This window comes from Amphiura filiformis, chromosome 10 (assembly GCF_039555335.1).
Source record: "Amphiura filiformis chromosome 10, Afil_fr2py, whole genome shotgun sequence".
NCBI lineage: Eukaryota > Metazoa > Echinodermata > Ophiuroidea > Amphilepidida > Amphiuridae > Amphiura > Amphiura filiformis.
The window spans coordinates 42510816-42536780 of NC_092637.1; the positions used below are offsets into that span (position 1 = coordinate 42510816).

At 39.4% G+C, this 25965-nt stretch overlaps 1 protein-coding gene across 1 annotated transcript; it reads left to right on the forward strand.

Moving 5' to 3' along the window:
* The first annotated feature begins 2122 nt into the window (after positions 1–2122).
* LOC140162886 (uncharacterized) lies at positions 2123–23914 on the forward strand. Its single transcript, XM_072186188.1, has 5 exons — positions 2123–2251; positions 8307–8663; positions 11732–11821; positions 16157–17791; positions 21478–23914. The coding sequence occupies exons 1-5, from the start codon at positions 2179–2181 to the stop codon at positions 21717–21719; spliced, it is 2397 nt and encodes a 798-aa protein (XP_072042289.1). The 5' UTR covers positions 2123–2178; the 3' UTR covers positions 21720–23914.
* Positions 23915–25965: the final 2051 nt, after the last annotated feature.

Consider the following 25965-nt stretch of genomic DNA (forward strand, 5'->3'; position numbering starts at 1 on the left):
ACATTTTTCGCGCGCTTCCCTCGCAATTGTACCATAAACTTATTCTAACGCCATCCACCCCCCCCCCCCCCCATGTCAAAAAGAAATCTACGCCACTGCATGGCATCAAACAACCGTGCATCACGGAGGGTTGTAAGATGTAGAAACAAAGAATAAACAATATTGAAAATTGTAGAACATTCTTTTTTTTTATATATCTTTTATTTTATTTGCTTCGTTTGATTTCATCACATTATAGATTTACATATTTCATTCCATTACATCATTATCTATTTTCTGTCTTTTACTACATCACTACATAAGCTTTCTAATTTTTGAATTCGGAATATACCGGTAGTAAACTAATCAGATCGGGATATATCCGGTAAGGATATTTACTTACTCTATTCAGTCCCAGAACAACGCCAAATATGGATTAAAAGACCTTTGACCTTGGATGTACAACAGCATGTTATGATCTAATGGGAAACTGTGCACATCAACAAACACCATTTCTATAAAAAAGGCAACGTCTGATATAATTTGAAACCACATAAATTACTAGAGTTGGTTCTTCTCTTGGATTTGGACCAAGCTTTAGAATATCGAATGTTGCGTTTTGAAATAAAACAAACCAGAAATTTATCACCCATTGTAAAAGATATGGCACATGTACCGAATACATGTACATACATTGGCTGACCTTGTGGATTTCCTGGCCCAGCCATGCTAACCGCATAAGGAGATTATACGATTAACCTAGTGCAGCTATTGTCATAGCAGGGTATTATTATGTAATACTCCTGATCCATATTTGGCGTTCTCTTGGACTGCTATTATTCACTTACATTTAGTATTTTATTAAGAAAACTTAATAGGATTAAATTCCACTGTCATTAGAATATATCAGCTGCCATACAATGCCCAAGGTATGCTCATAACTTTTGGCGGCGCTCAATGGACAATATTCATAACAGCTATCCATTTCACCCCTGGGTAGAGAGGGGCAAGTATGGTAATGTGCCTTGCCTAAGAGCTCGAACTCGCAATCCACCGATTGTAAGGCAGAGCCCGTACAGCTACGCCACTGTGCCCTATAATCGCACACGTAGAGTTTACTCATTAGGTTTGTTCGCGTAACTGCTCCACGAATTGATTAATAATCATTGTCCATTGGCCTATCATAGCACCCTCTGCTAGAAAACGTATGTTGACCATGGTTTCTCTATCCGACGTCAAGTGTTTACTAGCTTATGATTTACCTAACCTTAAAACCAAAGTTTAAAAACATTTTGTGTAGATTTGAAGACAACTGGCAGCATATGCATATAAGTCCTTACACAGATGACAATCTCCAAACCGGTGTTACTTTCACCAATCACTACTTTCTTCTGCAACAGACCAGTAATCCAATCTGCTCCACTTACATTGACAGACCTGTCGTTTTATAAACCAGACTTTTGCATTTCTACAGAAGACCAATATAAATCCTTTATTAGAGTTTATTTAGTTATCTGCAATCTTATATACAACAAAACAATTGTGAGTCTGCCCAGAGATATTCTTGTCTCCAGAAATTGTGTGTATGTGTGTCGGAGTTTGCGGTTCTCTGGTGTTTGTATCCTCATACAAAATCTATTATTTTCAATAATTATAGTTCTACTTGCTTGCATGGTGTGCCACACAGTGTGGGTGCCGGTAGTGGATGTGGTTGTAGGTGTACGTAGGACCAGGGGGGGTGGGGTGGGTGTGTGTGTGTTAAAAAACCTGAAATTGTACTGGATACAGACATACGTAATTTGCAAATGGAAATGAGTCGAAAGAAACGTCATCAAGTTTACAATTAATTTTGTAAGTCACAAAAATTCCTGTTGCTCTTACTCCAAATCACTTTTCTAAAATTATATATCTTGATAAATTTGATAAAATTTTGGTGAAATTAATTTCCTGCACCTTACCCGCCTTGTCTTTCCATTTTTTTAAATTTATTTTTAATTTATTTTTTCAGTTTGTCGCTCATTTTTAATTTTTGGCTGTGTAACATGTTTATTGAGATCTATAAAAGGAATAAGCCTAAACGGATCGAATCAGTTCATTGCACACAAATAACAGGTCAGGTGAGCGGGTTTTGGTAGAATTTTGCTACATCATGCATTCGGCTTTGACTATGAACCTTGTTCACACTCAACATAATACAAAATGGCAATTACTTGTACAATGAAGTATTTCAGCCTTCTGTGGGTTCTATTTATTTGCATTGTTGGAATATCAGGTGAGATTAAAAACAAGCGGCTACGGGACGACAGGTAACCTCGGTATTTTCTTGTCAACCTAACCCTAACCCTAACCCTTACCCTAAACCCTACCCCTAACCCCAATTAGATGTCGATTGACAGGATAGTGGTCAACGGATTACTGCTTACTGCGTGACAACAATAGTTACATGTCGCCCTGTAGCCGCTTCTGATTAAAGTTATATCAACTCGTTTAAAATTACTTCACATGTATTTATGTCAATGGTGTACAAAATATGAAACACATTAAAATACTTCGGGGATCCCGGATTGGAGATCCTAGAGACTGACATTCAGCCATTAGGATTGAACATTTCTGGCAGAATAGCTTGTTCGGGGATTCATATTATACAGACACCGCACCGTAGATTACTTTCATACTGCAAATCTTGTTTCACTATAGACCACAATAGTCTCATCCTAATGGCATAGTTCAATAACCTCAAATAAACAATCATAGTGCAAATTTTGACCTCATGTTGCAGAGTATGAGTTTTTGTACTTAAATTTTCAAAGGTAATTCAATGAATGTCAGAATGTATTGGGGTTATAGAACTGAGCCCTTATAGATGAGCTTGTTATGGATCCCAGTGTTTATCCTTATGAAAGAGATTGTTTGACCTTTTTGCAGTCAGTGTACTTCTGTTTTGCTATGACTTGCGAGCAGCGTTACATGATTTGTCACACGTACACGTGCAGTGATTAAATGTCATCTCAAACCTCTAAAGGGCTAGTAAGAATTTAAAAAAAAGACAAGAGAAAAATAATTGTAAGTAACTTTTAAAGACTTAGGAAGAACTGTGTCAACTATTGATAATTAGAGTTTCTTGTATACAAATCCAAAATTTGGGTTGATGTTACGTACCTCAATGACAGTTTCGTGCTAAGACTTAGCACTTTCTCAAATTGACTGACCAATTCCTGCACCTTGACGGCTGCTTCCGGTTGGAGCTGACGTTGGTGGCGCTGTTAGGAGTTGGTCGTAGATGTGCGGTAGAAAGTAATTCCCTCGTCTCTGTTGAGTGTTTTGGCCCCTCTTTCTTATCCAGATGGCTTCCTTTATGTGTCTTCTTCTTTCTGTTCTGTTCTCTGTCTCTGATTTGTGATTCTTCCCATCCAATTACGTGATTGTCTTCTGCGACATGATCTGTTATAGCGGACTTGTTGTCCACCCCTGTAATGGATGCTTGTCTTTGAGATCTAGTATATGCTTTCTTTAAAGCTTTTTCCGCATCGGTTTTATGTTCTTTGAGTCTAGTTCCAAACAGTCTGGCGGTTTCTCCAATGTATGTTTTGTCGCAATTGAGGCATGGGATCTCGTATACGCAGTCAGATGTTTGTGTGATGTCCCGCTTGTCTTTTGGGTGCACTAAAATATTTCTCAGCGTTTGGTGAGGTTTGAAGGCGGTGTTAATGCCGTGCTTCTTAAAGACCCGTCTCACACGCTGGGAGAGCCCTTCTTTAAAAGGGAGGACTACCATTCCTCTGGATTTAGACTCTGGTTGATCCTTGCTATGCGATTTATTTTTGCTTTGCGTTTGTTTAAAAGCCCATTCAGGGTAGCCGCACAACTTGAGAGCTTCTTTGATTTTGGCTTCTTCCTGTTTCTTATCTTCATCTTCTGTTACTACTTTGTCTTTCCTGTCCATGAGAGTGCGTATGACGCTAAGTTTGTGCTGTAGGGGGTGATGCGAATTGAAATGCAAATACTGATCGGTGTGTGTCTTTTTGCGATATATGAGCAATTTGATGGAGCCGTCCTGCTTTTTGACAAAAATCCCGTTCCTCGACACCCTTATTGTTGGTGTTTGGTTGTTATTTGTTACACGTTTTGCTTCCGCTTTACATTTCTTTTGTTACACGTTTCGCCATTTACACGTATCTTGTTCTATTTAGTACTAATGTTTCATGTTTCAACTATTCAGTAACACAATATCAAAATAACTACCAACATTCAACAACAAAAAAAACAATGGCTGCCAGAGGTTGAGCTGCTGTCATGTCTGTGTCTGAAAATATCATCTTCGATCTGTACTGACTTTGCATGTTTGTGGGATTCCACCTGGATTAATGATGATTATCATCAGTTTTACACACCTGCTGGTTGTTTGGACTCTCACAATAACTGTTTTAGACTTGCATTTCACCAGATCCTCAGACACTGGTGTAGGCTTAACTACTGACTGCAGAATTCTGCACCTTGTTGCAGTTCATCATGGTCTAGACTTAGGCATACACCACACTTCATACAAAATTCATGGCACCAGATACCTCAACAGGCGAGTAACCTACTACGCTAACAGCACTGCCTCATTTCAAGCATTACTCTTGTCTGGCGATATCCACCCTCATCCTGGACCACGGCAAGAGTGTTCTACGTGTAATAAGCCAATATTCAATAAATACCGTGTTCAGTGCACAGCATGTTGTGAACACTTCCACCGCAGGTGCAGCGGTTTGTCTATGCAACAGTTCCACTCTCTGAACTCACTCGTCTGGACTTGCGTTAACTTGTTCGGATCCACTCCCACCATTTACAGACTCTTTCTTCAATAATTCTTCTGGTTCAAGTTTTCGGACTCAAAGTTATCTCAGACTATTAACTCTACATTATCACACTCCGACAATTATATGTTGGGGTTCCACTTCAATGCCCAGAGTATCAAGAACAAATTCCGCGAATTTCAAACACTTATTCAGACAAGCTCACCATCAATTTGTGCTTTAACAGAGACATGGTTGAATGACTCAATTCCAAACTCAGTTGTGCTTCAGAACTACTCCTAGCGCTGTCACCTGAATTAGATCCCATTGTTGTCAACACCCCTCGCATTGATACCCTGCTTGAAACCAAATGGGTGTCATTTACAATCAAAAATGAAAAATGGTTGTGTGGTGTAGTCTACCGCCCTAAGGAAGTTACAAATGGTATCCAAGACCTTGAAACCATGCTCTGGGAGCTGACTGCTACACCCTACAGTGGTATCCTAGTTGTAGGTGACTTTAATATAAACTGGAATTCCAATCACCCCTTGTTTCCTGAACTTGCCAATTTGGCAAATGCAAATAACCTCCATCAACTTGTTAATCAGGTTCTGCCATGAACCCCGAAGATGGTACCATGTTAGATCTGCTGTTTACATCAAGACCGGACCGTATTTGCAACGTTGACGTCACTGATGGGCTTGGCAAGTCTTATCACTTGGGTGTGAAATTTCGCATCCGTGGTACTCCGAGTCGCCTTCAAAACCCTCTCCGGACATGCTTTGTTTATGCAAAGGCTGACAAGATTATATTGCAAAATCTTGTTTCCCGGACTGCATGGGACGTCTTGCTCCCCCTCGACATCGATGGTGCCTGGGATCAATTTCTCGATTTATTCATGGCATGTGTTAGGGACTCCATACCTTCTCGCACTCAAAGAAAACGTCCCAAGCCCTGGATTACACCAGAAATGCACAGACTCATAACTCGTAAACATGCCCTTTTTCGTAAGGCGAAGTCTTCTCAATCACAAACTGATTGGGCTGCATTAAAAAAAACTCGTAACAGGGTATCCAATGGTATAAAAGCTGCTTACAGTAACTACCTTCATTCTCTCCTCACTGCTGACGACAGTCAAAACCGCTTTTGGTCTTTTGTTCGTCGTCGCAACAAAGAACCCGATGTTAAATCATTTGTTGTCAACGGCAAACTGTGCTCTGACCCGGCCGTTATTGCTGACAATTTTAACCAAACTTTTGCTAGCTACTTCACTGCCCCCACCTCTCCAGCCTTTGATATCACATCTCCTTATTACCTGTGACCCCTTTATGCTCCCTCCAAATAACCATAGACCAAGTTATACACCGCATCAAAAAACTTAAAACTGATGGTGCTGTTGGTCCCGATGGTTTGTCAGCGAGGATGCTTAAGCTCTGCATGTACCAGGTTGCTCCAATTCTCACCAAATTATTTAATCTTTCTCTTAGTTCTGGTCACCTTCCTAGCGGCTGGAAACAAGCCAATATTGTCCTTGTTTATAAAAAGGTTTATATCAAATGTTGCCAATTACAGGCCCATCGCTTTGACTAGTATTGTCTGTAAAATGCTTGAAAGCATCGTGGCTGACAACCTTCGTGTCCATCTAGGTAACAACAATCTCTTATCATTAAGTCAACATGGCTTTAAGCCTGGTTTATCATGCTGTACACTATTACTTGATAAAACAAATGAACTCTTGGAATTAATGGACAGTAAATCTACTCAAGTTGACCTCATTTCTCTAGACTACAGCAAAGCATTTGACTGTATATCACATAACATTCTGATTTCTAAACTTGAAAAAACTTATGGTATCAGAGGTCAACTGCTTGCCTGGATCAGTTCCTTTGTCTTAGGTCGTGTTCAGAGGGTTACTTTTAGAGGGCAGAGTGCTGATTGGGTCTCGGTCCTTTCTGGAATTCCTCAGGGCTCTGTTCTTGGCCCCCTGCTCTTCTCCAGTTATGCCAATGATCTAGGCCAGCACTTGACCTCTGGTATCGGGTAATTTGCTGATGATACATTTCTTTATCGTGCTATTTGCAATGCTAATGATGTAAGGGATTTACAAATGGATCTTGACAAGCTTTCAGTATGGTCGTCTCGTAATTCACTTCAATTGAATCCTACCAAATGTAAATTTATATCTATCACTCGTAAACGTACTTCATATCCATCAGTGTATAGTATTAACAACATCAATCTTGATCAGGTAAATAATCTTCCCCTCTTGGGTGTCATCATCTCAGATAAGCTTAATTGGGATGCCCATGTTAAGGATGTTATAGCAAGAAGCTACAAACTTCTTGGTTTTATTCGCCATGTGGCCGGGGAATCTCCCCCAGAGGTTCTCCTCCAATTATATCGGACCATGGTCTTGCCCATCCTCGAATATTGCTCCCCTGTCTGGATGCCCCACACAAAGCGTCTCAAAAATGCTCTTAAACGCGTTCAAAGGACAGCCACCAGGGCTATTCTCCATCAGAAGCGTCGCGAGGAGGAGTACAATGTTCGTTTGGAGCGTCTTGACCTCAGTTATTTGTCCCAAAGACGTGAATACATGTCCATTTCACTTGTTTCCAAATGCCTCCTCAATGTTGACTGCTGCAATGCTATGCCTGCTTTAAATAGAATCCGTCCAAATAGTAGGCATCCCGATCACCTTATTTTTCACCATCTCAAAGCCAAAACTGATGCTTTTCTTTATCATTCCATCCAACGCTTCCCCAAAAAATGGTCTGGCGACCCCCGTCACATCACTGATATTTATTTGTGCAATAGCTTTAACTGCTTCAAATCCCACTTGAGAGACTACTTCAGTCCATTCAAGAAATTTAATCCTTGGTGCCATCTATGTTTTGTTGTGGTGATAGGGTGGGAGGGGGGGGGGGCATTATCTCATTATGTTATGGTGTGTTTTTTCCCTGCTTGGCTAAGTGCAATATATTGTGTCCCTTGTATCTTAGGGCTTCATGCTTCTAGTTTTAACATAGTGCTGTTTTTAAAAAATGTTTGTACTTTTAATGTGTTAATAATCTTTGTAATGTTTATGTGTATTTATAGTGCAATACTTTGTTTATTTTCATGACCAGCTTGCAAGGGTGGGGTCCACTCATCTTTTAGATGTCAGTGCTTTCTTTGCCACTTTTGTTTGGCCCTGGCAGCCCTTGCTTGCTGGTCTAATTTTGCTGTATATTTTAGTTGAAATGCCTAATGAATAATAATAAATAATAAATAATAATAAATAAATACTCTAAATGTCATGCTACACTCGGCTCCCCGGCAACATTAATGCCGGGCATTATGTTTGCCTAGAAAGTCGTACAAACATGCGATTTTTACTGGTTTGGGGAACAAATGAAAGAAAGTTAAATTACCATTTATTCGAAATACCTACGTCAATATTACTTAAAATTTTTGTGTAAGTAAAAAAACTCACTGGGCTTCGCCAAAACCCTTAGCCTCAAAGTGTAAAGACTCCGATGTTCACTTATATCTTTTTCTCGTTTACAGGTGCTCCAACTACCCAACCCGTATTAACAACTGAAGATAATGGAACCCAACCAACGTCTACTACTTCACTCAGTCTAACTAATTCCACAACACATCTTGAATATGCCACTACTGTCAGTTCTGATGAAATAACTACAGGAGAAGAGACTACACAGCATGAATCTACCACTACTGTCAGTTCTGATGAATCAACTACAGGAGAAGAGACAACACAGCATGAGTATACCACTACTTTCAGTTCTGAAGAATTAACTACAGGAGAAGAGACAACACAGTCTGAATCTACCACTACTGTCAGTTCTGTTGAATCTACAACTGTGGAAGTGTCATCAACTGTTCCATACACAACCTTAACATGTAAGAAAGTAATATAATTCATTAGAAGTGTAACCATAGTAACGGTACTGTTTGAATTGAGGCTCATTTATATGTTAAATAACAAGGGTAAAAACATACATATTATGAATATATTAATTAGACATTGAGAATAACAATTATTCAGCATTACGGAAGTTACATCTGTATACTACATTACACGCCATTTTAATGTATAGGGATATTATCGAACAATCAGACTCAGACTGTACGGGCAGGTGAAATAATATACGTTATAGTATTTCTAAGAGTACGTTGTCGGTTATCACAGTCCCGGTGCAGCCGTTCCCTGTGTGAGCGAAAGTTCAGTCTGGGGTACCCCAGGGCACAGTGCTTGGCCCGCTGCTGTTTTAATCTATATAAATGACCTGCCGGAGAACATTATACGTCCTCCGTCAGGCTATTTGCGGAAGAAGAAGAAGAAGAAGAAGAAGAAGAAGAAGAAGAAGAAGAAGAAGAAGAAGAAGAAGAAGAAGAAGAAGAAGAAGAAGAAGAAGAAGAAGAAGAAGAAGAAGAAGAAGAAGAAGAAGAAGAAGAAGAAGAAGAAGAAGAAGAAGAAGAAGAAGAAGAAGAAGAAGAAGAAGAAGAAGAAGAGGAGGAGGAGGAAGAGGTAGTCAGAGAAATAGCACTTGCTTTTGAACTTTTCTTCAGTTCTGATGAAGTCAGAGACCACTCATATCTAAATCTATTTATCAAAATATTTATTAAATATCAGGTTAGACTGTTTTGCTACACGCAGTGCACCCCAACGGTCTCAGCAAGATAATCCCCGGGAAGAAGGAAGATCTTGAAATCTTTTCTTCTTATGGTGATGAAAGTCGTATGGGAAACCTAAGAAGAGTCGGCCTAATCCATTTGAAGTCCACACTACCCCTGTGGAAGATTTTAGAAATACCTTCCACAGGGGGAGGGGTGTGTGAATTTCAAACGGAATTAGCGTATTAGCCAACTCTAGTTTGAAACTCATTCTCCCACTGTAAAAGATTCAGATTGAATCCTTGTCAGAGGGTGAAAGAAATTCAAGTAGACCTGCCTGATATGCTAATTCCATTTTAATTTCATACTTCCCCTGTGGAAGATATTTCCAAAATATCCTCCATAGGGGTAGTGGGGAATTTAAATGGAATAGCGCAATGATCCGTCTTCATGTCAAAGAAAGACCAAAGCTTGCAAACATTGAGTGCATCAGTACTAGAAGTCCTGCCCGGGTCAATCCTACAAGCTACGAGGGGCGGTCAATAAGTTCGTAGAATAAGGTACTTGAAAGAGTACTAGCCAAATTCTTTCTATCTCACTCTTGAGCATGGTTACTTCAAACCTTAATCTGAAATTGTAACTAAGCTCCCCACGGGGAGCAGGAACACAAACACGAGCCAGAAGTTTTTGAGTTTTTTCAAGTGATTTTAAATGACCAATTTGGTAAGGGAGCCGCCCTGGTATTCCGTATTCCAAGATGGGTCTACATAAGGTGGAAAATAATCTGACGAGAATATCTGGATCGTTACAACGGACCAGCCGCCTAATAAAACCAAAGAGTCTTGAAGCTCTTGAAGTAACATACTTGACATGATCACCCCATTTCATATTAGAGGAAATTAAAACACCAAGGTATTTATAACTTTGGACTACATCAATGGGCTTATTAAGAATGATATACGATTGCACCCGTCGCAATTTTTCTTGAAACCTTCTATGTCAACACAATGGAAGCCTTCCGAAAGCTCCTTGAGCCACTCTTCAGTGAAGGCTCACCAGCATTGATCACCATTACACTTGATATTATGAAGGTAGGACTTAAAATTCTAAAATAGGTTTTACTAACTGGAGGTCATGCCTGAACCACAATATGGTTACTTTAATTAACTGACCCCTCTGTCGTGAATGGCAGCTTGACAAACTAAGAATAGCGTACAGGACACAATCCGAGAACAGCCACATTCCTACCATCAACCTTCTTCACATGATGGCTTGCCTCAATTTTGCTATCGAAATTGTATGATATATGCCTATGATTGTACTTTCATTTGGCAAACGATCTGTCATCAAGACTATCCCTGGATCTCAGAAATAGCGATGAAGACCTTGCACTACGGTGACCAAGTGATGATCTTCTTAGGGGGATGAGATCCTGGTGCTTCCACTAAATTCACTCATAATTCCAGTGATTAATGTATGCCTTATCACCTTTAGCCACATATTGATTAAACTTGCCTTGGTCCTCATTCTAAGTATACAGAAGGTGTGGACCTGAATATGTCAACTGGTATCAATTTTGTGCATGATGATTTCGGGACCCCATTTAGAAGACACCCTGGAATACCCAAATGTTAATGGAATAATATTGAAAACACATTCATAAGAGTTGTCATGCATATTTTGTGGCTACCTCATCTTTCTTATTTGGCTCTTTATTCATTATCAATGCCACTGTACCAGCGCGTATATCATTAGTAGTGACGTCAGCAAGTCTTTTGGACCTTGGATGATCTTCAAGGACGCTCATTCCATTCTTGAACTCTAAGAACCATTTCGTTGCTGTTGAATACCAAGGACTTCATTATCATTTACAACAACTCTACATTGTTAAAGTTGAGTTTTTGAGTTTTGAGTTTTCACCACTGTCGGGAGTAATTTCCATGATGACCCTGTATTCACTTCTGGTAGTACCTGTGAATTCATGGAGGTAGGCTTCCTCTGAAGAGTGTCCTGCCCATATACAGTGATGCAAAAATATAATATCTTTGCAGTAATGTTTTGAAGGAAAAAGCTTTCAAATGCGACCAAATTCAATACCGTGCGACAAAGTAGCATACCGAGTTCTACGAACTTTTTGACCGGCCCTCGTATTTGAATAATTAATGTCACTATCAGGTTTAAACTTATTTTTGACATCTGATCACCGCAGTTAATTATTGTGCTGTTTTGTTTTTGATTTTGTGAGGTGATCCACGTTTCAAAACACAGACTATGAGCTACTATGGGTTTTATAAGTTATGACTGGCCCATGACAGAATACTGTTCTCATAATTCCGTGTGTTTTATGCTTGCAGGTTATGCAGGTTATATATACCCCGGGATATACCCCTGTAATAATTGTACAAAACCTCCACCTGACTTCAATGTTACAAACATTACTGAAAGTAAGTATTTTGGAGGGGAAAGTAAGGAAAACCTTACAATTGGTTAAACCAGTAAAACTCATTCCACTAATCCCTTCAGTGTTTTGTACCCTTTCAAATACCGTAGACTTTTCAATATTACACGCCTATAAATGAGTGGGTTTTTTTTTTGTAACGAAAGAACAAAATGCAGACACCCTCCACAATCAAAACATTACAATAGGTCTTACAATAATGCATATTTTTACAGCCGCCTGTATCAGTAATATAGTTGCTCAAAAATGTTTGTGAGTTTTGAGGAAGGTGTCTGCCTTTTGTCTCTTTTGTCACAAAACAATTTAGAGGCATATAATTATGCTTGTAGATGCTTGTATATCTCCTTTGCAACCAAAGCAAATACATAGCCTATTCTAAGTCACAATTAGAACATTTAAATTACTAACATCTACATTCAGGTTAGGGTTTACATTCATCCATAGTGCACTTATGTCCACGGCAAATTCACCGTGACCTTTCCAGCCATAAACCCGCTTAGTGAAGATTAAACCGAGATATGCAGTACTAAACCATTATAGCAATCATTGTCCAGCGCAAATTTATTACCACGTGATAATATTAATCCAATGAGCGATCGAATTGTCTGCTACGGTCGATTCCAATTGATAATGACGCTATTGACATGTACGGTCGGAGCTCCACTGACTGAGTTTGGGGGTATTTTTCACTGGTTTGCTGTCATTTACTCATCAAGACGCTCCACCGTTATTATAAGGACTATGCTAATGATTTAAAGATTGACATGTAGAGAATAAACCATACTTGATTGAGAGAAAGTACTAAATTTGTACCTATTACGGTTTCGTGACACGCCTCTTGTAAATGTGACCAAGCCAGGGTGGCCCGGTGAAGCATAATGTACATTGGAATAACACGGGAGTTTGGATATATTTTTTTCTCATAAAAATGTATGCTCCCCCGTTATTAAAGCTTGTACCGGGTTGAAAATTCAGATATTTTGAAAAGAATAAGTAATTGAAACATAGAGAAAGTACTAAAATCATAGCTATGACGCTAACTAGTTCATCTCGTATATCTACAACACAGCGCTACCAGTAGCGTTCAACTGCCTATTGTGAATGCCCCTGTGTTGTGTGCATACATGTAGTTAACAATAACTGCACGATGCATGATGTAAATAATGTGTCCGGTGCACGTAGTGTACCATTGCTTCTATCACTACTTTCAGCTTAATCATTTCGGTTTACCAATTATTATGATAATTATATACTGCTCCAAAAAAGTATCCTTACACTTAGAAAAATAATCAGTTTCAAAACTGAACCATATTGGGGTGAATTTATTTTTTTAATAGATGCACTATCCAATCCGGCACATTATGACACCCCATTGAATCCAATGTGACTTCAAGAAGCAAATTTACAAGCAAATTTAGACGAATTTCTAGTTTTAAAAGTGTCATACTGGCCTATTCAAAACTCCACGGACTAGACATCTGGTTTGAGAGTGGTAAATGACTAATTTATGCGTGCCTTTAATTTAAAACAAAAGGAACAAAAGACAACTGAAACAAAAGAGCTGACAAATAAAATGGAAGTTATGAAAAGTACAAAGAAGTAAAAACTGAAATACATACTGCTTTAAATAAAGCTTCATTGAAGAAACTGTGTTTGTCTCTTTGTTGCGCTTGTTGGAATCTTTCTGCGCCTTGTATATATGCCAGTTTGTCACTTTTAAAACTGGACCTTCGTCTATTCAATTGCTTGTAACTTTACTTCTTGAGTTCACATTGGATTCAATGTGGTGTCATAATGTGCATCTATCACAAAAATAAATTTACCCCAATATGGTTCAGTTTTGAAATTGTGATTATTTTTCCAAGTGTAAGGATACTTTTTTGGCGCCATATAGTTTGATACAAAATGTGCATTTTGGAATATTTTTGGTTTCAAACAAAATGTTCCACTATCGTTGGGTTTTTTCCGCTTCATTTATTAATTCACAAGCTAATATATCACACCACCAAATCAGAGTCCCATAGAGATATGTGCTAAATATGCCTTAAAAGAACGTAATTTTTTCTTCACAGGAGCGACTCAGTTTTCAGCGACAGCTATGATGGTTGAAATCAGCCCTTGCCTGGCTGGGAAAAATATAGGTTGATCATCCTTATTTTTTACGACTGGTCCTCGTAGTCTACGATGTCCGGGAATTGCCTATTTTACATGCAAAATCATGCCAGTGTTTCTGTTAAGTTAAGCCTGCTTAAAATCATTAAAAATTACTCGATCTCTCCCATCTGTGGTACACTTGCAGTATTTAACATTACTAATCATGATCAATCCAAAATTTGCCAAAATTATGCAAATATTTGCTCATTTTAATGCTTAGTTTAGCTGTCTATGGGTTTTTCTGAGAATTGAAATTCAGGGCGCACAACCATAATTATTATTCTATTTGGTGGTGTGAAATCTTAAACCCCTAAATTGGGAGCCACTATGCAAGAGAGTTTATTTTAAGACGTGAGGCATTTTGGATTTGACCCCTAGTAACCGCTGTGAAAAACAATCATTGCTAAAAAACACAATACTAATAATTTGGAGTTTTCTTATTACAAAACCAAATTTTTGACACTGACGTGACAGTTTCGTATGTCTTGGACGACATACTTCCTCAGAGTGATTGGTATCCCATCATCCTCTTAGCTGCTGATAACACAGTTCCATCCCCCAGGGGGCGTGGTCTTAAGGAGAATGTCATACAAGTGACTGAGATGGTAGGCCCCCTCGTCTCTGTTCATGACGACAGGACCTTGCGAATCCATATTGATTCTCTGATGAAGCGAGTACTCGCATCACACTCCTTCTGTAATACTTTTGTATCATCCCAGTTTATTATATGATTCTGTTGAATAGCATGATCTGCTATTGCTGACTTGCTTTGTTCTGTGACTCTTTTCTGGTGCGCAAAATTCTTTTTGCTCCTTTCCAATTTTTCCGTTTCTTTCTGATGTTCCTTCAGCCGGGTGTTCAATTTTCGGCCGGTCTCAAGACCACGCCCCCTGGGGATGGAGCTGTGTTATCAGCAGCTAAGAGGATGATGGGATACCAATCACTCTGAGGAAGTATGTCGTCCAAGACATACGAAACTGTCAGGTCAGTGTCAAAAATTTGGTTTTGTAATAAGAAAACTCCAAATTATAATTATCTACAAACCTGATGAATCTCTTCACAAACACAATACAGTCTAAGGTTGCCCAGCAGGGCTACAAATAAACAATCAAGGTTAAACTTTAAATTAGCCCCCTATAGAGGACATGGCTTGAAGAATGAGGGAAATTAAGAGGTAAAATGTACAAAAAATTTATAAGTATATAATGGTGGACGGACTGTCTCTAAGTATGAAATGGGTCAGGGCTGTCGATAACGAAAATGGAATTCCTGTCATACTTAGATGTCAATATAGCCTTCATATGGGTCTTCTACTGGTGTCTTGCTGCTATAGAGGTCCTGGTAGAAATGTTCAACTCTGGATGCTATACCATCCCGGTCTGTTATTATTTCCCCATCCACATCTGGCAGGGCAACCATCTGTGATCTCCCATGTGTTACTGTTGTTTTACCTCATTGTAGCTGCTGCCTTCTTCCAAAGTTTGCTGTACCTTCTTGACATTGTGTTCTTTAAGCTCTACCTTCAGTCGTTTCCTGATAGTTTTACATACTTCTGAATATTCTATTTTATACAGACGCAAGTGGCCATGCATATACCCTAAAGTCACTTACATTATGGAGGGCAGAATTAACCGTCCATTTGTTGCCAAAATGGGGTACCGAAATGAGTAACATAAACATTGTAGACATATATGGACATAGATGGTTCTGGTTTTAAGCCCTCGATATTTTGTAACTGATTGGTTTATTGCCTATTGTTACTTTGTTCGCATGTTGCCGTTTAGTTTATAATCTAACCTTCTGAAAACCGTCAGTACATTATTTTTGAAATCTTTAACATTGGTCAAGTTTCAAATCAAAATTTTACCAGTATTGGTATTTATCGACAGACAATGGATCAACAACAGAAAATCTGGCCATAATGACAAAGCTTACAACGCCAATCCTGCTTATTGTATGTAGCACAATAAAATGCTGTTTTTCAATAATTTTCTTTAACCAGAAATATGCAGGAAGTATACATCAGAAAAGTACTTGTATGGATTTGGTGGCTCTTGTTGTTACACTGCATTTATGTTCTTTCAAAATCCTTGTCGTACGTTTTAAAATGCTCAATCGAGTATCTACTTTGTAAATATTTGATTTTCGTTTTTGTTTTTCATGACAGTCATTGGGTCAACAAGAGAAACACCGACCCCTCTGCCACAACTTACTACATTAGACGAGGTAACCAAGCCTAAATCTACCAATCCTGTTAGTACTGCTGAATTAATTACAGGAGGAGAGACAACCCAGCCTGAATCTACTACTCCTACCAGTCTCGCTGAATTAACTACAGGAGGAGAGACAACCCAGCCTGAATCTATCACTCCTACTAGTCTCGCTGAATTAACTACAGGAGGAGAGACAACACGGCCTGAATCTATCACTCCTACTAGTCTCGCTGAATTAACTACAGGAGGAGAGACAACACGGCCTGAATCTACCACTCCTACCAGTCTCGCTGAATTAACTACAGGAGGAGAGACAACCCAGCCTGAATCTACCACTCCTACCAGTCTCGCTGAATTAACTACAGGAGGAGGGACAACCCAGCCTGAATCTACCACTCCTACCAGTCCTGCTGAATTAACTACAGGAGGAGAGACAACCCAGCCTGAATCTACCACTCCTACCAGTCTCGCTGAATTAACTACAGGAGGAGAGACAACCCAGCCTGAATCTACCACTCCTACCAGTCTCGCTGAATTAACTACAGGAGGAGAGACAACCCAGCCTGAATCTATCACTCCTACCAGTCTCGCTGAATTAACTACAGGAGGGGAGACAACCCAGCCTGAATCTACCACTCCTACCAGTCTCGCTGAATTAACTACAGGAGGAGAGACAACCCAGTCTGAATCTACCACTCCTACCAGTCTCGCTGAATTAACTACAGGAGGGGAGACAACCCAGCCTGAATCTACCACTCCTACCAGTCTCGCTGAATTAACTACAGGAGGAGGGACAACCCAGCCTGAATCTACCACTCCTACCAGTCTCGCTGAATTAATTACAGGAGGGGAGACAACCCAGCCTGAATCTACCACTCCTACCAGTCTCGCTGAATTAATTACAGGAGGGGAGACAACCCAGCCTGAATCTACCACTCCTACCAGTCCTGCTGAATTAACTACAGGAGGAGAGACAACCCAGCCTGAATCTGCTACTCTTGTCAGTCCTGCTGAATTAACTACAGGAGGAGAGACAACCCAGTCTGAATCTACCGCTCCGGTTAGTCCTGCTGAATTATTAACTACAGGAGGGGAGACAACCCAGCCTGAATCGACCACTCCTGCCAGTCCTGCTGAATTAACTACAGGAGGAGAGACCACCCAGCCTGAGTCTACCACTCCTGCCAGTCCTGCTGAATTAACTACAGGAAGAGAGACAACCCAGCCTGAATCTACCACTCCGGTTAGTCCTGCTGAATTATTAACTACAGGAGGGGAGACAACACAGCCTGAATCTACCACTCCGGTCAGTCTTGCTGAATTAACTACAGGAGGAGAGACAACTCAGCCTGAATCTACCATTTCTGTCAGTTCTGCTAAATCAACTACAAGAGAAGGGGTAGTCCAGCCTGAATTCACCACTCCTATTAGTCCTGCTAACTCAACTACAAGAGAAGAGGTAACACAGACAGAACCTATCACTCCTCTCAGTCCTGCTGAATCAACCCAGCCTGAATATATCACTTCATCCAGTACAGCTGCACCAACTACCATGACTGACGGCTTGATTTCTGCGTCAACAACCCAAGGTATGTTATTAAGACTTCATTATTCTTCATGTAATTTTCTAGTCAAGGATATAAGTAGTTTTATTTGTATTCGATCGACCCTGAGGAGGTCTGAGAGTAACATCAGCTCATATCAATTTTTAGCAGCGTGACATCGTATTCGAATTTCCCATTCCATGTACAGAATTGACGTCATCGGTATAACTCATAGGAGTATTCCGGGCTATTTTAGTCGTTAACGCAAGTAATGGATGGACTTTCCCCCATAATACCATTACTCATCCCTCCTACCAACCCACCCACACGTTTTTACACTATACGCTTATTATACTTATAGACGAATCCAACGAGCCAAGTCATGGTCAGGATTTGGTCGGCCATGACGGGTCCCCGCATGCACCAAACTGGTGTAGTGACTGCCCAATTGGGTGGATTAAAGCCGCTTAAAATTCGATGTTAGATTCGTTTGTGTTGTACACTGTCATTATATATTCTTTTGTCTACGTGTAACACAGGTAATAGAATGCAGTTTAAAATACCCTCCAAGCCCGCATCATTTCACATTTTAGGTGAGATGGAGCCGACGAGGGCCCAACTTTGACTGCCATTGAGGAATGCGCGTGAAATTGGATTCGTCTATAGGATGAATATATTGATTTTAGGTTCGTCGTACTGAAATTCTATATCCAACGCTAGGAAAGAATGAAGCAACACACAATATAAACACAAGTATATTTTGCATTCAACACATATAAGTATATAAAACTGATTATTATAATATAATAGAAATTTTTTTCACAGGTTGTTCACAGAATAACTCAAATTGTATCTTTTTTTACAAGAAACAGCTAGGGAATTATTGTTTACAGGGATCTATATATAAACTGGGCTCAAAAAGTTACATATATTTTTACACAAGGTCATATCTTAAAATCCTGTCCATAAAAATGAACCACAATAACACACAAGAATACTTCAATACTTTACTCTAAACACATGTCTGTAACTAAGCAGTTGTCCAACTGACACAACAGTAAAATGCATTGACACGAAACAGCTTCCTGGACCACATTCATATGCAAATAATTGGCATCCAACAAAGGAAATCTGTGAGAATGCGTACAAGATCCTTACACGTGTGATAATTTCCAAAGAGTAAGTGGAATACGGTGGAACGGGCTACTTTAAAATGCTTTTCACACACTTTCTTCAAAAATCATGTCTTGTTCCACACTATTCCACTTACTCACATATTTTTTCTGTTGGGTGCCAATTATTGGGTTGTGAATGTGGTCCAGGAACCTGTTCGATGTCAATGCATTTTGCTGTTGTGTCAGTTGGACAACTGTTTAGTTATTGACCATTTATTGACTATTTAATATGCATTGTATACTTTGAATTTTGCATTGATAAATCCTGTATTTTCTCTACTTACAAGGCTTCTTTGTCTTTGTTCGTTTTTTCCCTAATGTATTAAATTTTGTTTTGTTTATTGTAGGCCTATAATTGAAACATTACTATAGGGTGCCACAACATCACGCTGTGCGTTTGGTGGCATCCTCATCCTCTGTTTCTCATATTTTTGTCATATAATTTAAAATGTTCCGCACTATTTTATAAAAGAAAATATTATTCTGTATTATGTTAACATGTATTTTGAATGGATGAAATAAACTGAACTGAACTGAAACTGAACTGATCAGTGTTTAGAGTAGAGTATTAAAGTAACCCTGTGTGCAATTGTGGTTCATTTTTATGAACAGGATTTTAAGATATGACCTTGTGAAAAATTATAAGTTTCTTTTTGAGGCCAGTTTATATATGCATACAACACTGAAAGGAGTATTTCGTGATCCTAGCATCCTCTTTTTATGACATTTTTCAGCAGATATCCACGAAAAAAGCTTATTCCCAAAATTTCAGTTAATTCCGATTTTGCGTTTGCGAGTTATGCATGATTATGTGCATGTATTACACTGCTCTATAGACAATGTGTTGTAATTTCGTTCTGGTATACCAGAACGAAATTAAAATTTCACGATATCTTTGCAAAACGCATTTTTTGAGAAAGGTGTGGGGATGATGCTGTGGATTACGAAATGCCCTTTTAAATTTAGAATAATGAAAAATAGAGTTTGTTAAAAATAATGTCTCCGGTAATGTCAACATTATGCCTTGTTAGAAAATAATTATCATGCACAAATCCCGTGGTAAAACGAATAAAAACAGCCGGCTGTCAACACGCGATATTCAAAATTCCCGCGCCGAAATTGTCGAGTGCAATGACGTCATGATTATTTGTGCTCAATTATTGTCAGCCTTCATCGTATTACTGGGACGTCACTGCGTGTTGAGAGACGTGTTAGGAGACGGCTGTATTGATTCGTTTTTATGGTCAATGTGAGTTTGTTTAAAATAAAACCACGTGATGCGTGCTTGATAATTAATTTTCTAACATATAAGGCATAATGTTGTGATTGCCGGATTCACCCTTTAATAAGCTATAAAGATATATTTGTATTTCGCATTCTTAAACACTTGAGAATATTCCTACAATCTTATAGAGGCCCTGCATGAAATTATCGATTGGCTCCAAACAAAGGATTTGAGCCGGTGTCCTTCACCGTAGTTATGGCGGAGTGCAGTCCATTCAATCAAATGTTGTCATCAACCTATTTGATCGTAGTCATGGTAGTGCAGGGTTATGTGTGTGAGTGAACTGTCACGGTAGATTGCAATCATGCAATCAGTCCGCCATATTTACGGGATGATACGTCACATGCAAGGCCTCTATTGGTTCTTACCCGTGTGATATGACACGATATCACACGGGTCAGCGGGTGTGCATCGACGCGATACGCGTACTCGCTATTTGAACCAATCGGAGGCGCATAGCAACAACGGGACTGATCGATTTTAAGCCCTGGGTATAATTTCTTGCAACATGTAGGATTTAATTTGATTAAAATTTGTAATACTCTTGTGATATTTTTATTTAAATTGAAGTGATTAAGAATGAGAATAAAGGTATTGTTTTTAGCCGCTGTCGTGCATCTATCGTCTCATATAACACGGTGAGACGATAGATGTACTCCAGGGGCTAAAAACATCACCTTTTTTCTCTAATTAATCATCAGTGTCTTCGTCGACGCCGATTTCGTCTTGCTCATCGTCTTGATACTAAAACAGACCATCGAACTGAATTTGCTGTTTACCTATCACACTATTCAGAGCTTTCATGATGTCCATGCCTTTTCCGTTTTTTCTTCGAGGTCTGCCATTATCTATGGTCAAAAATGGTTTATCTCCACATAGAGTCTTCAGATAGGCCTTTTCCTTAGCTTGTTTTCATTCATTCCCTCGTTGATGTTTTTTCTTTTCTTCATATTTTCCGTTCTCATTTCGTGAGAGTCTTCGATACCTTGTTCGTACCAGTGTTGATAGGTCACATTGTCTTCTAGCTAATCACCAGTCATCTTTTCATTTTCAAGATGTCCATTATAAGATCTCTTTTCTTTGCTCTTTTACGGCCCATTAAAATCAAACAAAAGAGTTATGGGCCCGTAACGTGTTTTAACAAGATTTCTAATAATAGATCACTGGAATTATCATGTTACTGTCTGCTTTTGCCGCAAAAAGACGTTAGAGTGGTGGCAGCGTCCACATCTCGACGTAACATTTTATTTGCTCTTTTATTTCTTACTCAGATCCAAATATTACATGTATATATCGCGCATGGTTGATGGTATATGAAAATCCTGTAGTGCGTTGGCCTTCAGATTTGCTGGTAGATGACTTGCTGATTGAATATAGATTGCGGGATATGGATAGATTGCCAGGAACTGATACATGGAAGAACATTACTGTCGAGGCTAATGAAAACATGGTATTGTTGGAAGGGTTAACAACCACAGGAGAAAAGTATGACGTACGGATATCTATAATCTAGTAATCCACATGTCACCACTGTCATGCACACCGGTGCCATGCCAACTGCGAAAGGTTTGTGAAATACTTAGTCATGTTAGTTGGGGCTCACTGGCGTTTTTACACAGTTATATCAGTTAGAGAGACCGGTTCAGAAGTTCACTAGGGTGGTCCCAGTATGCTTTCCAACACTTTTCAGCGCTAGAATTATCTATAACAATGAAATAGTTTCTAATTGTGCGTAAGAATTGTAGATCACTACACTCATAGAACATGTAGAAATGACTTGTTCGCCTTGTTGGCGCAATTCGAAAGGAGTAAGTTTAGACAACTCAAAATTAGTGTAAAAGTTGCCAAAACAAAATTCATTTTAGTTATCCGAACTTAAAAAATGCTGAAAAAGCTCAAAAAGTTCCGTCAACTAATCAACTTTGTTGGCATTACTTAAAAATTTGATTCGTTGCGTCAACTTTTTAAGTAATGCCAACTCCTGAATTCAAGTTCAGGGAACTTAGAAAAATAAACAAGGTTCAAAGAACCAATTAGTTGAGTTATTGCAACTTAACATGTAAGTTGATGTAACTCGTTCATATTAAGTTACTGGTAGGCCTACTTATTGTTTTGAGTTATTCCAATTAGGTACTTTGTTACTTAATTCACGTAATTTGATAATTTTCTGCACAATTAGCAGTATTCAAATATTTATTTTTGTAATCAGTGCAAAATTTTGTATACTATAGCACACCTCTAGAAAATTATGTTAACCTAGTTTCATTTTCTGAGTTGTAACAACTCAATAAAGTAAGTGCAAATGAGTGCGACCAACATAATGATATCGAGTCAGCGTTACTCAAAATGTACGCGTTGGCATTACTCGGAAAGTTGACGCAACGACTTACATCAACTTACTGAGTAATGCCAACGAACAATTTCTATGAGTGTATGTTATTAAAACCTACCCTTTGATAATAAAGACGTATCCATATTGCAATCCCAGGAAGTACAGAAAAGTTCATCTTTTCATGCAGGTTGTCTCTTTTTACCCTAATGTTTTATAAAATGGAATAATTATATGGAATATATTTACATTCTTTACTTTGTCAACATTCTAAACTCTTGAATTTAATTACACTACACGGAGGACTTCAGTTTGCCTAGAAGTACATTATTTTTAATATAACTTAGACTGTCGTGTATAAAAGTGCCATAAATTGCGTTGACCATTCAAGTTAATTTCATATCTCAACAATGACAAGTGTTACGTAATGGGATATAATAAAGAGAAAGTTGTACTTTTCTGATGCTTTTGTAATAGAAACGAACATCTAATTATTGGCGATTATTGTGTTTAGCCTATGATCTTTCTTGAATCCTGACACCTCGTTCTGTCGTACAACAGGGGCACGCAACCACAGACTACCACAGACGAATCACAAACAGTCAAAGTCCACGTGCTTTGTATGCTGTGAATGATCTCAAATTCATGAGTACCGCTCGTTCGATCCTAGTCTTCTACGCAGCCAGTTTGGTTACGCTCCCTCCACACAGTTTGCCAATGATAACGAACTGGTCCTTTTTGATTGGCTAACGGTTTTCTGACGACGTCATCCAGCTTGACGTCAAACAAAGCTTTCAATTGGTCGATCGGTTAGACGGCTACTTCATTATTCATGAATAATTTTGACCCGCCATCTCGCCAGCTGACTGAGGTCAATCAAGTTCCCGTATGTACAGCTCTACAGCTACATACGTGTAGCCAATCAGAAACAGCGTTATAAGTGGCCATTGGCAGACTGTTTGTGTGGAGGGAGCGGAACCAAACTGGCTGCCGTGGACATGGTGGAGACTAGTTCGATCCTGCGTGCCTAGCATTGCGTGTTTTCTCGTAGGCCTATACGTGAAAGACCGTAAAATACGCGGTATGTGCGTAGCAGTTTCGTCTGTCGCAGCACACCATGGAACGCCACGGCCCCGAGGATCGGCCCTCATTATCGGGTGATGCTGAGACTTTGACTGTTTGTTTTTCGTCTGTGGTAGTATGCACACGCAACAGACACCCTGTTAAAGCAATAATGTGTGTTTTGCATAAAGAAAAGATTCCTATTTAAATGTTAGTTTCACTGATCACATTCCCACCCGGGGGGCACTCAACTTAAATTTTGGTAGGGGTGTGCGGCGCGGAGCGCCGAACTTTGGGAACTAAGAACTGATTTTCGGTCGACAAAATAGGGACTTGAAGAACTGAAATTAGGGCCAAATTATAGGCTGTTGAGCTAAAAATTTCTAAATTATTTCCAAATTTGAGCATAAAGAGCTACAATTGTCAGAGTTTGAGGCTCAAAGAACTGGAGTAGATCCAAATGTGGGGCTTAAGGAAACTGCCGGAGAGCCTGAAAAAGGGACCCTTGATCGCCGCACATACCCGTACCCAGTAGCGTAGCAGCAGGGGGTGCAGGGGGCAGAGTGCCCCCTGACAAAAAAATGAAAGAAAAAGTGCCCTCTGACAAAAAAATAAAAGGGAAAATCAGGAGGGCAAAGGAAAAGAAAAGGGGCAAGGAGCCCTTTTCTACCGAAATTCAGCCCGAAAATACACAATTTTTCCTCGCTACGCGCGCATATTGCAAAGATTAAGCCCTTTCTATCCTGATAATAGGCGAAAATAGTGTAAAATACCAATTTTTTTGCGCGCTACGCGCGCACATCGTCCAAATAAAGTCTTTCGTCTCTATGTATTGTATGATGCAACTGTCATTTTTTTCGTCTGTGCCCCAAAATTTTATTTTGCCCCCCCTGACCAAAAAAGCTGGCTACGCCCCTGCCCGTACCACCTTAACATTGTGAGTGCCCCCCCCCCTCGCCCGGGATCACATTGTCCACTCTAAATTTCGAACCAAACAAATAAGGTAAAACGAAATAAATTGCTATTTCATTCCAGCACCTAAAACGCGTGTATTAGCAGATTGTATTATTTATCATGTACAAACAAGACGTCAGACGAATAGCTACACTACAAGATTCCTGGCGACGTAGTACCTCTGCTGCAAAGTTACTTCGCGGCTACTACCGATGCTACTACCGAGTACCCAATCCCTTTGTGGCCGACGTTGGTACTACACCAAAGTACCAGCGTCGGCCACTCTAACATATACTTAATTTTGGTGCAATTTGTATTGTCAACTCCTGAACTAAGCACCCTAGTGTAATATGACAACAGACTTTTTTTTATTCCTAGCAATGAGAGAAACAATGTGAGGTATATTACAACATGATACCACACATTTTACATTTTGATCCTATTATGACCTACGACCACCCATGGGAAGCTAGTTTAGAGGGCATAGAAAAATGGAACCAATCCTTGTTTTATCATTTGAGGTGTAAGGATTTCAAAAATCATTGGTTTTCAATATCATTGTAATGGAAGACCTCGGGTTACTGAAGTAGACTTCCCATGCTGCTTTGGATCTCCCCCTTTACAATATCATTGTATAATGTATGATCTGAGGATATTAATGTAGACTTTCCATGCTTCGGACCTCCAGGGTTTACAATATCATTGTAATGTACGATCTCAGGATACTAAGTAGACTTTCCCTACTTCGGACCTCCCTGGTTTACAATATCATTATAATATACGATCTCAAGATACTAAAGTAGACTTTCCATGCTCCGGACCTCCCTGGTTTACAATATCATTGTAATGTACGATCTCAGGATACTAAAGTAGACTTTCCATGCTTCGGACCTCCCTGGTTTACAATATCATTGTAATGTACGATCTCAGGATAATAAAGTAGACTTTCCATGCTTCGGACCCCCCTGGTTTACAATATCATTGTAATGTACGATCTCAAGATACTAAAGTAGACTTTCCATGCTCCGGACCTCCCTGGTTTACAATATCTTTGCGATGTACGATATCAGGATACTAAAGTAGACTTTCCATGCTTCGGGCCTCCCTGGTTTACAATATCATTGTAATGTACGATCTCAGGATACTAATGCATACTTTCCATGCTTCGGACCTCCCTGGTTTACAATATCATTATAATATACGATCTCAAGATAATAAAGTAGACTTTCCATGCTTCGGACCTCCCTGGTTTACAATATCATTATAATATACGATCTCAAGATACTAAAGTAGACTTTCCATGCTTCGGACCTCCCTGGTTTACAATATCATTGCAATGTACGATCTCAGCATACTAAAGTAGACTTTCCATGCTTCGGACTACAATATCATTGTAATGTACGATCTCAAGATA

Bases quoted from the DNA above. Each gene is read 5' to 3' on its own strand.
- LOC140162886 (XM_072186188.1), top strand. From the start codon at position 2,179: ATGGCAATTACTTGTACAATGAAGTATTTCAGCCTTCTGTGGGTTCTA. The intron at 8,664-11,731 runs GTAAGAAAGTAA...TTATGCTTGCAG, and splicing joins TCCATACACAACCTTAACAT to GTTATGCAGGTTATATATAC. The intron at 11,822-16,156 runs GTAAGTATTTTG...TTTTCATGACAG, and splicing joins TGTTACAAACATTACTGAAA to TCATTGGGTCAACAAGAGAA.